Source organism: Seriola dumerili, unplaced genomic scaffold, assembly GCF_002260705.1.
Source record: "Seriola dumerili isolate Sdu_G_001 unplaced genomic scaffold, Sdu_1.0 BDQW01000052.1, whole genome shotgun sequence".
Lineage (NCBI taxonomy): Eukaryota > Metazoa > Chordata > Actinopteri > Carangiformes > Carangidae > Seriola > Seriola dumerili.
Window position 1 is genome coordinate 1,527,976 of NW_019174307.1, and position 12,722 is coordinate 1,540,697.

The 12,722-nt window shown below is 41.6% G+C and overlaps 1 protein-coding gene across 1 annotated transcript; it reads right to left on the reverse strand.

The window, feature by feature from the left end:
- Positions 1-433: 433 nt before the first annotated feature.
- lss (lanosterol synthase) lies at positions 434-12,555 on the reverse strand. Its single transcript, XM_022740771.1, has 22 exons — positions 12,513-12,555; positions 11,098-11,266; positions 10,190-10,328; positions 9,563-9,671; positions 9,103-9,224; positions 8,702-8,798; positions 7,659-7,794; positions 6,120-6,228; positions 5,797-5,915; positions 5,559-5,656; positions 5,362-5,389; positions 5,093-5,149; positions 4,341-4,412; positions 4,042-4,092; positions 3,724-3,873; positions 3,267-3,363; positions 2,657-2,762; positions 2,320-2,385; positions 2,157-2,237; positions 1,866-2,036; positions 1,056-1,134; positions 434-948 (listed from the first exon to the last, which is right to left on the reverse strand). The coding sequence occupies exons 1-22, from the start codon at positions 12,524-12,526 to the stop codon at positions 811-813; spliced, it is 2,208 nt and encodes a 735-aa protein (XP_022596492.1). The 5' UTR covers positions 12,527-12,555; the 3' UTR covers positions 434-810.
- Between the last annotated feature and the right edge of the window lie 167 nt (positions 12,556-12,722).

Sequence of the window (12,722 nt, forward strand, 5' to 3'; positions counted from 1 at the left end):
GCAGTCAGAGGGCTAAAACAGACACCTTGGTAACTAATTGCGTCTTCGCAGAATAAAGCAGGATCTAATGAATGGCAGAGAACCCAGCCTCAAATACAGAACAGTGACACTGGTTACGTCCGACAATCTACAGAGTTTGTTTATATCTTATTTTGCTGTTGCGGAGGTGATAACATTTCAAATTCTGCATCTAAAAGTTATTAGTAGTAGAAGAATTATGACTGAAATGTTGCAGGTTTGAGTTCTTCCTGGTTGTTAAAACACGAGCTTCCTGCAAGTTTTGACTGATCAGTAACAGTAACGGACCAGTACGTCTTGTGAGGAATCATTTTTTCCAAAGAAAAGAATTGCTCCATATGTGCTTCGTGTCTGAACACAGAGCAATGTGAAACAAGCCAAAAGGTGCATTCACTGCAGACAACAAGCACAATGATACCATAGAAAAATTCTTTATTCTAAATGCAAATGGTAGGGAGGGGGCAGGGATATAAGGCGACATGGACATAAATGCTTCTGTACACATGAAGTGGGCGTCTTGGACCGCAGCAGATAATCACAACAGATTTGTGAGGAGTAGCTCTGGCGGACGAGCCGCGCTGGAATGTCGACAGAAAGAAATTCAAAGAATGAAATGTGTTACTTCATCTGATGGAAAACACAGCTGAAGTGCTGAGACAGCTCAAAGTGTTAAAATAATACACGCTTTCCAAAACTGATTGTCTGAACTTTGTGGCTGCTGTTGTGTTTTTTCGCTTTAGCTGAAGACATTTTGTTTTCTCATTTCGAAGTCTGATCGACTTTTAGACATCTTCACAGCTTGACCTTCCCGGCGAGCGGACTGCTGGGGTACAGTGTTGAGAAGCGGCCGAGGGTCCAGACTGGAAAGACGTTTCTGTAGGAGGTGTAGCTGATGGCACAGCTCTTGTTGAACACGCCTGCAATGTTCTCCTGGAAGCACAGAACGTCACACATCAAAGCCTGCAGGAGATTCCCTTTCATTTTCAGTCGAGTATTTAACATGTAAGTATTAAAACACGTGCAAAGCACAGACTCACCTGTGGCCAGTCTCCATTGGGCAGCTGCTTGTCAATCAGCAGCTGTACTCCTCTCTCGATGGCCCGCCTGTCAGGATGCCTGGTGATGCACACAAGCCATTTTGCTGAATTCACATGAATTATTTTGTTTGGATTCAGTTCAGTTTGTTTTGATTAGATTCAATTTTTACTTTTGAAAAGCTGGAAGTTCCTTTTCGTTGCTACAGCTTTCAAATCAGACACTTGTCACTCTTTAACTTCCTTTAAATCTCTTCTTAAAACGCGTTTCTTTGTCTTAGCCCTTGGTAATGTCTGATACGTGTTATATGCTTGTATGATTACACTTGTATTAACTCGTTTTTTTACATATCTGTTCCAAACCTTATGAGAGGTTTTTTTTTCCTTCATTGTTAATATCCGTGTTTTTACATATTTCTTTTCGCTCACTGTCTTTTTGCATAATGTTGATTTGAGATGTTTTTATTTGTGCTGTTCTACTTTACTTTGTAACTTTGTTAAGAAAAGTGCTAAATAAAGTTATTATTATTATTATTATTATTATTATTATTATTATTATTATCATTATTATCATTATTATTATTATTATTATTATTATTATTATTACAGATTTATTCATCATTACACATGATGTGTAAATAACACAGACACATGACACGTGACTAAAATCATCAGTCTAACCTTCAACTAACAACAGCCAGTACAAACTTGTTCCAGCAATTCTGCTAAACTCCAAACCAGAACCCATCCCATCCCATCCAGTCAGATCCCACCGTGATCCGTGAAAGTGCAGTCAGTTGAGGGCTTCTTTACCTGACAGCCATGAGGCCTAACAACGCCCAGCAGGTGTTGTGGATCTGAGCGGTGCCGCTCTGGATGTAGCGCCGCTGTTCGCACGACTCAAAGTCCTCCCCCCAGCCTCCGTCCGACATCTGTCGGTCCAGCAGGAACTGACAGGCTTTCTGCACCTCTGCACACACGTCCCTGGCAACAGAGGTCACAAGGGTGCAATGTAGCGCGTAGGCTAGGGGTTAATGGGTGTCCTGTGTGGCTTGTTCAACCACATATAATAACATTTCAGTGATCAGTGTTTGGATCTCTTACTCATCCTCGTAGACGTGACCCATGCAAGCAAAAGCTTCCAGGCCAAACCATATTCCGTATGTGAAGCACACTCCCCACGACCTGAGCACAAGCAGAAAATCATTGAGCTTTACCTGCCCATCAGGTAGGACGTCAGACTGTAACATCACAACTGTGGGCTCACCCTTCCCAGGATCCATCAGGCCTCTGCACCTTCCTGCAGTAGTCCAGTCCTTCTCTCAGAGTGGACCTGAAGAAGAACCAATGGACTGTTTTACAACCTTTCCCCTGGAGTTTTAATCCCAAACCTCAACAAGAACTGAGAAATTATTTAGTTAAGAATGTCTCGGATTCAGATTAGAGTCATGAATCAACAGCAGATATAAATGTTTTCCATAATAGAAACGTGTGCTTGCAGAATTTCTAACATATGCAGAGGCAGCCAGTTTGCTGATGGTTTCTGTGCCACTCAGTAACTGACACTAGTATACTTCCAAACATGTTGATGTGTGGTGTGGTACCTTATCTCTTCAGCACGGTGTTCAGGGTAGACCTTCTGGAAGTGCCTCAGAGCCTGCACGACTGCGGAGGTACACTCCACATAGGTATAATCTATCATGATGTCACCTGTTAGCGTGTGGGAGAGACAGAGAGAAGGCACACACTGTTACTAAGACTTTCACAGCACGTTACTGCATCCCCTCCCCCATATTAGGCTCTTTGCCCTTTGATACTGTAAAGGCCATAATAATGCAACACATTCAGAGTGCAATGGAAAACATTTCCCACTCACTAAATGTTGAACGGACACTGAAATGCCATGTTTATATTTGGCTCCTTGTTTCCCTTTTTCACATCTGCATATTTGCAGCTTGAGTCACACTGACAGTCCTGCCAGCGCTCACACCACTGAGCTGCCCTGCACAAGACTCTTCAATCAGGCATCAACCTGCATGATGGTCTTATTAAATAACCCTGTCTCTAGAGGCAAGAGATCACTGCAGTGACTTTTTCCCCATCTCTGCTACTCTGTGTAACAACACAGATTAAAATCGTTGTTTCCAGACTGAACACACCTGACAGTGACGTGCATGGAATGGGCATTGAGTGAGGTGCCGACAGCATACTCACCAAACACCTCGGAAGGGTTGAGTAGCTCCAGGAGTTTCCCTCCTCTCTTAGTTTCATATGTGGCAAATCCGCCGTCTGAGTTTTTCATGCTCAGAAGCTACAAACAGACACACGGCGCAAAAGCTGTAACACTGCAGGACGACAAGGAGCAACTTCACAACAGCACGAGTGCACGAGAGGGACTAGAGGGTTCAGTTTGGGCTGCAGTGTGACTTTGGTTTGTGTATGGCTTAAACCAATGGGATATATAATGCAAAATGCAAAATGCTAAGCTAACTTACATCCTTATATGTGAGTGGAGGAAAGGACATAAGCATGTTTCCCAAAGAGGCAAACTATTCCTGTAAACCAGTGACAAAATCTGGGGCTTATCATAAAGACTTGGAGCACATTGGCGTAGGAAACCTCCAAAAAAGATAAATTAGTCCTCCATTCATTTTTTTTCCTGCAGACTCACCACGTTGACAGCATCATACAGACGCTCAGAGGCGACAGGCTGCCTGATGGACGGACAGAGTTCCTGCAGCAGCATCACTGACTTCAGGCCCTCAGCTGTGCAGTCAGCCACGATCCAGCCGCAGTCACGAGTACTGAAGGGGAAGCCTCCCTACAAAACAAAAACAGGGTTGTGCAGTACAGTGCAGTGCACGCATGTGTTCATACTTTACTTCTCTCTTTTCTGCTTCCTGGATAAAATTTCCACAGGCATTTAATCTTTTATTTAAGAATAATAGGAAAAATGTTGAGAGGTGGCTCTTGTGTTAGATTAGCTTACCTTGTTCATCTGTCTGTAGTACTTCTGGTACTCAGGAGGATTCTCAGGTATCTGGTGGTGGGAAAACTCGTCAGGTATATAAAAGCAGTGGATGATCATATTACAGTTTTAATCTTTAGCACGACTGAATGTTCTGCAAACATATCCAAAGGTAACACGTGCTTATTCTCATGCTCGATAATGAAAACCTTGTGACTGCTTTTGTTTTTGTTTTGAAATCACATTTTCACGGATAAACATCTGCAAAACAGCAGCATAATGGAGGATTAGCTCAGCAGTCAGCTGCTTGTTGATCATACCTGTGTGATGGTGAGAAACTGATGGGCGTCTCGGAGACACTCAGCTAGTCTGGGATTGTCCTGAGCTCCGGCCTGAAAGAACCCAACACACAACTTATTATAATATGTTATAATAATATGTAATATATAATATGACCTCCGTGCCAAACACAGTAATGATCAATCATTCTCGAGGCGATCAATGATCTGTGAGTTATTAGTGACAATACCTACATTTCTATATTACTATTATAGATTATTAGAGGACAGTGTTTGACACATTTGATGTAAACATCACTCGAGAAGTGACATCATATGTGGTTCATTTTATACATATAGGCCACACAGTGTAGAAACATGACTTATGTTACTGTTCTTACACTGATGACACATGTTCCCGTCCCCTGTTAACTCACTGGCAACATGCATCAAAGGCAAAAACAAAAATTCTTGTCACTGATACTGAAACTCTGCAGCAAGAAATATATTCTTCTTTGGTGTCTCTCTCTGGAAAGTACCACACAGATGTGAAATCTGGGTATTTCCTTGATTCTGACCTTCACTTCCAGAGTCACTTCACCAATATAACAGAAACATCTTACAACACATCCAGATTAAGATGCTTCTTGTCTCTCAGTGTCACTGCTCTACCGAACAAGCCGGTGGCTCAGTAACAGTAACAGTCCACAGATGACATAAGATGACAGATAACATATGCCTTCTTACATTAACAATGTTGCTGCTGTGAGTGTGAGTGGCCGGGTGTGCGTTACCTCAAGGAAAGCTTGTACAGCAAAACAAGTGTCCCACAGTTGAGATCCATTGGTCCCCTGTGCGGAACGAAAAAAGACAAAACGGTCAAACACTCAGGTTAAGTTCAATTTGAACTCCCTGAGTGCAGAGGACAAAATGCAACGTATAGAACCAGCCAGCAGACTGAAGGAATGTGAGTGTGAAGTGACAAGCTTCAAAACCACTGCTGCATCTGCACCTGTGGAAACGCTCACGCGACATACAGACGCAGCAGAGAACAAATGCTCACCTGCATTTTCATACCATCCAGTCCCAGCCTGCAACACACACAACTTACTGTTAGTTTACCAGCAGTTCACTTTGGTGCACATCGTTAGTTTCCACATCATACACGCATACTGCAATATCTAGCTTCACAGGAGCTTTTCTTGAACACCTAATTGAGCAGTGATGGGTTTTGAAGTTGCGAGAGACAGTTTGACTGACCAGAGGTAGTCTGGGATCCTGGACACATGCTCCTGAAAGACTGGAGAGGAAGGGCCGTCTACATACCAGCGAACCAGCATGTTGATAGTCTTGGAGATCTGAGGGGAAAGGCCAGTACTTCACGTTCACGCACACTCTTGTGGTAATAAGTCAAGTTGAGGTGTTTTTAACCTGTGTCAGTTTTCGTTTCATGCAATGTCTATTTTGTTTTGTCTTTGCGTGTCTGTGTGTTTGTTACCGGTCCAATGCTGATACATTTGGTGAAGCGGTCATCCGCCTGGATGTGCTCATACAGCTCTTTGACTGCTCTTCCTCTCAGCGTGCTGCTGTGGTGGGCTTCATACACATTCAACACCACTGCAGGACGAGAGGAAACAGAGTCGCAACGTTAGGGAGGTGATTCAAAGGGCAGTGTTTTTCCTCTTTTAATGATTGCGTAAAATCACCCTGTAACCAGGGATACATCTAATGTTGTTCTAATGTTGCTGCCTGTATTACAGCAACACACATGTGTAGGCGGTGGTTTATCATCACGGTGCACAGTGGGTTGTTCAGACTCACTGTAGGCAAAGGTGAGCAGTGTGCTGTGAGGTGTGTACATGTCACATGCTGCCACATTGTTCCTCTGAGCGGGCCAGTTGATGGTGGCGTAGTCTTGGACATAAAGCTCCTACACAACAAAGAGCAAGAGACAAATACAAACCGCTCACATACATTAATAAATACATTAAGGCAAAGATATTTCTAAATAAAGAAGTGGTCCTACTGTCAAAATAAAATAAAAACTGCACTGGGCTGCTCTCCTGTATATTTTAAAAGGTGGATCACACCACTGGATCCTCCTACACTGATGAACAGGTGAGAGATCAAACACCTGAATAAATGAGTGGAGAAAAATAACAAATGTGTAAACTTCCATATAGGACACAAGGGCTCAGTGAATGATATGAGAAGGATGTGAATCATACTTTGGCCTTCACAATCACCTGATTTCTGCCCTAATTATAAACCTATGGGAGTTTTGGAACCAGAACTGTACATCTAGTTCAGCTCAGAGACTTGGTGGATCAATAGCTTAGACACACTAAATGGCTTTTTCATAAGGCTGCACCAATACCACTTTTTTCAGACCAAGTACAAGTAGAGGTATTTACATTTGGGTACTTGCCGATACTGAGTACTGATATGAGCATTTAATAATACTGCAGTCTCTTTAGTATAAACATTACAATTACTATTAAAGTGTAATGACTTTGATGCCAGTTTTTATTTCCATCAGATGCTGTGACAAATTTAAATATACAACACAAGGTTGTTGCTTAAAAAAACTGAAATAAACCTTTCTGTGTTTTATTACTAAGCAAACATTTCGTAGTCAGGCTGTGAATGTGTAAATTTCAGTACCACACAACAACATACTGTATCAGAACAACATGTGAACAACTGGTGACACTGAGCTAAACAGCCTTTTGCTTTCCACACTTCTCTGTGGTGAGAGTCAGACGTGTGGGCCAGAACAGGAAGCTGCACTTTGATAACCAACCAGTTATTTATCAACCATCTCTATATTATCACTCTGTGATATTGATACTGATAAATACCAGATTTTCTTAAAAAAAAAAAAAAAAAAAAAAAACTGTTTTGCCAGTAATGTTCTTTTACAACCTCAAACTTCCTGCAGTTAGAGCAACACACAGGCAGTTTGTTTTTCATTAGAGTTATCAGAAAGGGACATATTGTATGATTGAAAAAAACACCCTTTATATTAATATGAATTGATCCTTTGGGTTATGCTGCTTATCAGACAAAATAAATCTGAAGAGGAAAACTGTGAAATTGTGATGGATATTTTTCATTCTTTTCTTCCAAAAATTTCAGACCTTAAACAGAAAACTGATCTGATCTAAAACATAATAAATCAGTGCTTAATCAGTAATGAAATCAATCCTTAATTGCAACCACACTATTATTATTAAGTGCACTGAAACTCATCATGATGTCATCCTCTATAATTGCTTCAAAATTCAGAGTTTAACATTGAGCTCTGACTGTGAAGTACAGAGTGTGGCGTCCCCTTGTGGGACAGTTTGGCTGCAGCACCTGTCTGAGGCTGAGGACCAGGGAGTCTTCCTCCGCTGCCAGTCTGACAGCGTAGCAGTAGCTCATGGGGAGGTAGACCTGACGGCAGTGACACCACAGAGTGGAGGGGTGGGCTGGCATCCAAGCTGGGAACAACCTGTTAACAAACAAAAACATTAACATCAACCCTGAATTCATTCAAAAGAAAATATGTTCACACATTTTTCCAAGAGAATCAGTGACCTCCTGCTTGTGATTGGGCCTGGTCTTAGTTCAGAAACGCTTTTAAAGCTCCATATTTTCCTCTTCTCCTGTGTTTTATTTGAAGTGTTGATCCATAAGAAGATATATCTGTGGTTTTAAGAAACAAAAACCATCTCAATGTAGTTTTACATCTCCTCTCTCTGGCTTCTCTCTGGAGCTCTAGTAACAACAGGTCAGTGAGCCAATCAGAAGAGAGGAGGCTCTGAGCCTCTGTTTTGATTGGCTGATTGTTTTCTGAGTGATCCAATAAAAGCACTGCAGATTTCAGGTAAACACTCAGAGAACCCCAATCCTGCAAGGTTGGATGGTCGGTCCAGGAAGTCGGGGCTTGGGGCATGGCTGAGAGTGGTGACTACTTGGTTGTGACATCACAAAGTTACAGAAGTCCTGATGGCTCATTTTTAAGTCTCAGTTTCTGAATACAGGCTGTGTGCATTTCTCTGTGGACTGAGGCTTTGATACTTTCACAGTATTAATACAGAACTTAGACCTGCTTTATAATCATAGAAGACATGGACATCTACCTTTATACTATATGGGACCTTTAAATTTACTGCTGATGACCTTTGCCACACTTTATCACTTACATTTCCAACTGCAGCAGCAGCAGTTTGCATGGGAGAAAGACAAGATCTCACTATATATTTTTTTTTTTAATGTCAGAATCACATAATGTTTGTACTGGTGCAACATAATGACCTCTCTGACCTCAGCTGAGATCCTGAAGTTTCCTCTGTGTATTTAAATCATGGCTGATGGGTAGAGGAGAATATAAAGGGATGTTGGAGCATCCAGCTTACCACATCTCTGGTAGGAGTGTGTTCATTCCCTCCCAGCTGTAGACATTTAAAATAGCCAACCAGAATTTACCCCACGAGGGAATCCCCACTGCACCGCCTGAACAAAATAAAAAACAGAGAGCGCTTTGGTTTACAGGAACAAGGAGCCCTGTCATGGTTGTTATTATAAACATGGCTTCACATTATCTCACATTAAATTTGCAGGAAATATTCTATCACTACAAATAAAGAAACAACATATTTTCCAATAAAAAAAAAAAATCTGTTTTTCACATTAAGATGTTTTAGGATGTGCGTTATCAGTAGAGAAAGATCATCAGTACTGAATGTAAGTATTACTGTATTTATTAATAACATCCTACAGAGCTTTGTGCTTTTCATTTCAACTTATTCCTCCCCACCTTTGCTGTGCAGGTTGTTCCTGGCTCGAACCATATCTGGATCATCAGGGTCTACTCCCAGGATCCTCAGTGAGGTGTAACTCAGTGCTGTGCCGAAGACGGTAGATTTATCTTCAATGTGTCTGCAGAAAAACAAAAACACACACACACACACACACACTCAGAATGCTGCTATAATCTGTGTCCCAGATAGCCTGACACTTCTCCTGTAATTATTTTGTAGCAGCGGGGATGAACGGACACTTTGAATTACAGCTCTGGTTCAAACTGTATATGTAGATGCTTGTATCGTAGGGTTTCATTTCACTATAAAACACTGGCCCCTATTATTGTTTATTCTCTGGAATAACATGACAAAATGATGCTTGTACAGATGTTGCAGTGCATTGAGCTCTCAGGGCCGCCGTAGGATAAGGCACGTGTGAACATCAAAAGTCAAATAATTGTGTTGTCGACTTACAGACCCCAGCCTCCATCTGGCAGCTGAACGGAGCGCAGGTACCTCACCATCTCCTTCTTCCAGGCCTCGGCCAGAGGGATCTTAGCCACATGACACGTGATCAGGAGGCCTGAGCAACACACACACACGAGTACACACAGAGAGAGAGAGAGAGAGAGAGAGAGAGAGAGAGAGAGAGAGAGAGAGAGAGAGAGAGAGAGAAGCAACAATGCATGAAAAAACTGGTATCATGCAATACTGAGTTGTGTTCTGTTTACTCTAACAGCTCCACCTGCACCACATACCACCGTAACAAACTATCTAAGCAAAAAGATGGGAATGATTTTTAAAGTAATGGCTCATAAGATACTGAACTGTCACTCTTTTTTTCACTGTATTTTCTACAATGACTATACAGGCTTTCTATTTCTATGGCATTTAGAGACACAAAGCGTGCATGTGTTCTGTAACTTGCAGAAATCACATCACCTGTGTCTGCCAGCATCTTTGAAAACACCGTATCACTGGAGGATGACACATTTTACACATAGTGGCTTTTAATTTACAGTTTATGTGGAAGGACTAAATATAGCCACTGAGTATTTCAGGCGTGAAATGAAAGAGCATGTGGAGGAGGATCTGTCTTACCTGGGAGCAGGAAGAGAGGCCCGCCGTAGTCCCCTGCCCAGTGACCGTCCTCGGCCTGGAGGTGCCTGTAGAAGTCCATACCTTTCAGAGCAGCATCCACAGCCGTGTGGGCGGCAGGGGAGCCGGACACAAACTTACTCTGTGGAGAGATGACAGGATTAGAGATTACTTCATGAGTCTGCCTTCCACTTTGGTTACCAGCAGTAAATACAGCTCAGAGTACAACACTGTGTTGTGAATGATCGGATTAGTGTCCAATATGTTGTAAATGGGACAACTGACGTCAACACACCACATGATCCCATATGCATGTACAGACAGAGGTGACAAATTCGAGGAAAAACCTGAAAAAAGAGTAGAGACACATGACAACAATGCCCCATCCAAGGGGTCACTGAATAGTTTGACGAGTATGAAAATGATGTGAATCATATGCTATGACCTTCACAGCCACCAGATCTCAACCAGTTTAACAGCTTTGGGAGATTTTGGATGGACGTGTTACACAGCGCTCTCCGCCACCACCATCAAAACACTAATGAGGGAATATCTTTTGGAAGAAGGTGTTCATCCTCCAGACACTTGTAGAATCAATGGAGCATTGAAGCTGTTCTGGCAGCAGGTGGTGGAACAACACATCACTGAGACTCTTTATGTTGGTTTTTCCTATAATTTATCACCTGTCATCCGTAGTTATCTACATAGTGGATACTAAAAAGTGAATATTGAGTTGTAACTGAGTGACTGAACCGTCCCACAGGCAGATTAAGTGTGGAACTGCAGTTGTAACAGAAGCGCAGGTCTGAAACCGCTGTTGCTGTTTTGTAATTGTAAAAACTTCGATTTACCTGCCTGAACTAACTTCGCTCTTATAAAAAAAAAAAAAAAAAAAAAGATGGAAAACCCACCGTGTCCAGGCCTAGTGAGTGGGCTTCCAGCATGGTCTGCTCTCTGTCTGGGGTTTCCTGATCTTCCACGTAGCGCCACGTCTGCCTGCCCTCAACATTAGTCAGTCTCCAGCGGCTCAGGTCTGTGGCTGGCTCCGTCTTGTATGGCCCCCCTCGCCTCCGTAGGTGCCTGGAAGAGACAGCTGGTTCTTAAACTTAGATTTTTGTACTAAATGTGGAATATTAAAAAGTCTTGCACAATGGAAGTATTTCTGCGGATCAGCTGATCAAAGGTGAAGCCAATAATTCTGCTGCTGGATTTGAGCTCATGTGCACGTGTGACACACAATCCAAAAGTGTGTAGAATATGAAGTAATGAAAGCAGAATCATTATAAAAGGCAGTGATTTCTCCCTGTTAAAGTCAGAACCCAACAATAGCTTGGTGAGGAAGCCAGTCTTCACATTAAGGTTTCTTATAATTAACCATTTACAGGGAATTGGCACAATAATTGGTATTAATACTTTTACAATATATTGCAACCTAATTAAAACCTTTGTGAAGCTTATAATAAACCTATAAATCTGTTTGTTGGCTTCGTCAGAGGCGTTCATATATGTTGTGCTTTTTATTGTCAGTGTCACCTTGTCATATTTAGTTCCTACCTTCTGCAAACCATTTCAATTGTTCAAACTACACATTTAGGTGTTCATTGGTCCGACAGTTTGAGCTGCTCTCTCAGGATGACACACAGCTGGAAGAACATTCCACTAAAAGGACGTATTGAGCACATTTACACAGTAGGCTGCACAATGTACTTATATTACCAACAGTAGAGGAACCATTATGCAGAATGGCCCCTGTCAGTGTTATATTATTCATTATAATTTGGTTATAATTACTGATACATTATCGTGTAAATGCAATCTAATTTTGTAGCTTTAACAACTTTATACTGTATACTTTGAGTTGTTTTAACTTTTTTCTAAAATCTGAATCTTAAAAAGTAAGTCATACATGCAGCTGTCAAATTTATAGTGGAGGAATAAACGTAAATAAGTAAATATCCGAGTTAATTATTGTACTTAAATACAGATGTTACTTAATTATATTCCACTAATGAATTTTATTAATGCTTATGTATTCAAAAAATACTTCCAGTCTGAAAGCTTCACTTTATTTTCAGTTACACATGTGTCTGCTATGATATCACTGTAGTAAATTACAGTAGCTAGTAGCGACATAAATATCACCCGGTTCACACTTTTCTAATGAACGTTACACCTATGTTCAATCGTAATTAAATCAATTAAGATTTTTTAAAAAGCATTTTCACCTGCCGTCGCTTCCTCGTCATTATTCCTGGTGAGAAAACCTGTAATAAACTACTTTTGGCGACATTATCCGTTAAATTAATAAATAAATATATATACTCACGTTCCCTCAGTCATGGCTGTGGTTGACAGATACACAGTTGAAACCTCCGCTGAACCATATGAATGAATTTCTTTTCACCTGTTCTGAAGCCGCGGCCCCTTCTGCTGTTTTCATGGGAACTGTAGTTCTTTGAAGACACCATAATTCATCGTTCAATAGAGTAGGGACTACATTCCCCAGGACACATGGCGGTGCCGTCCGAGGAGTTTT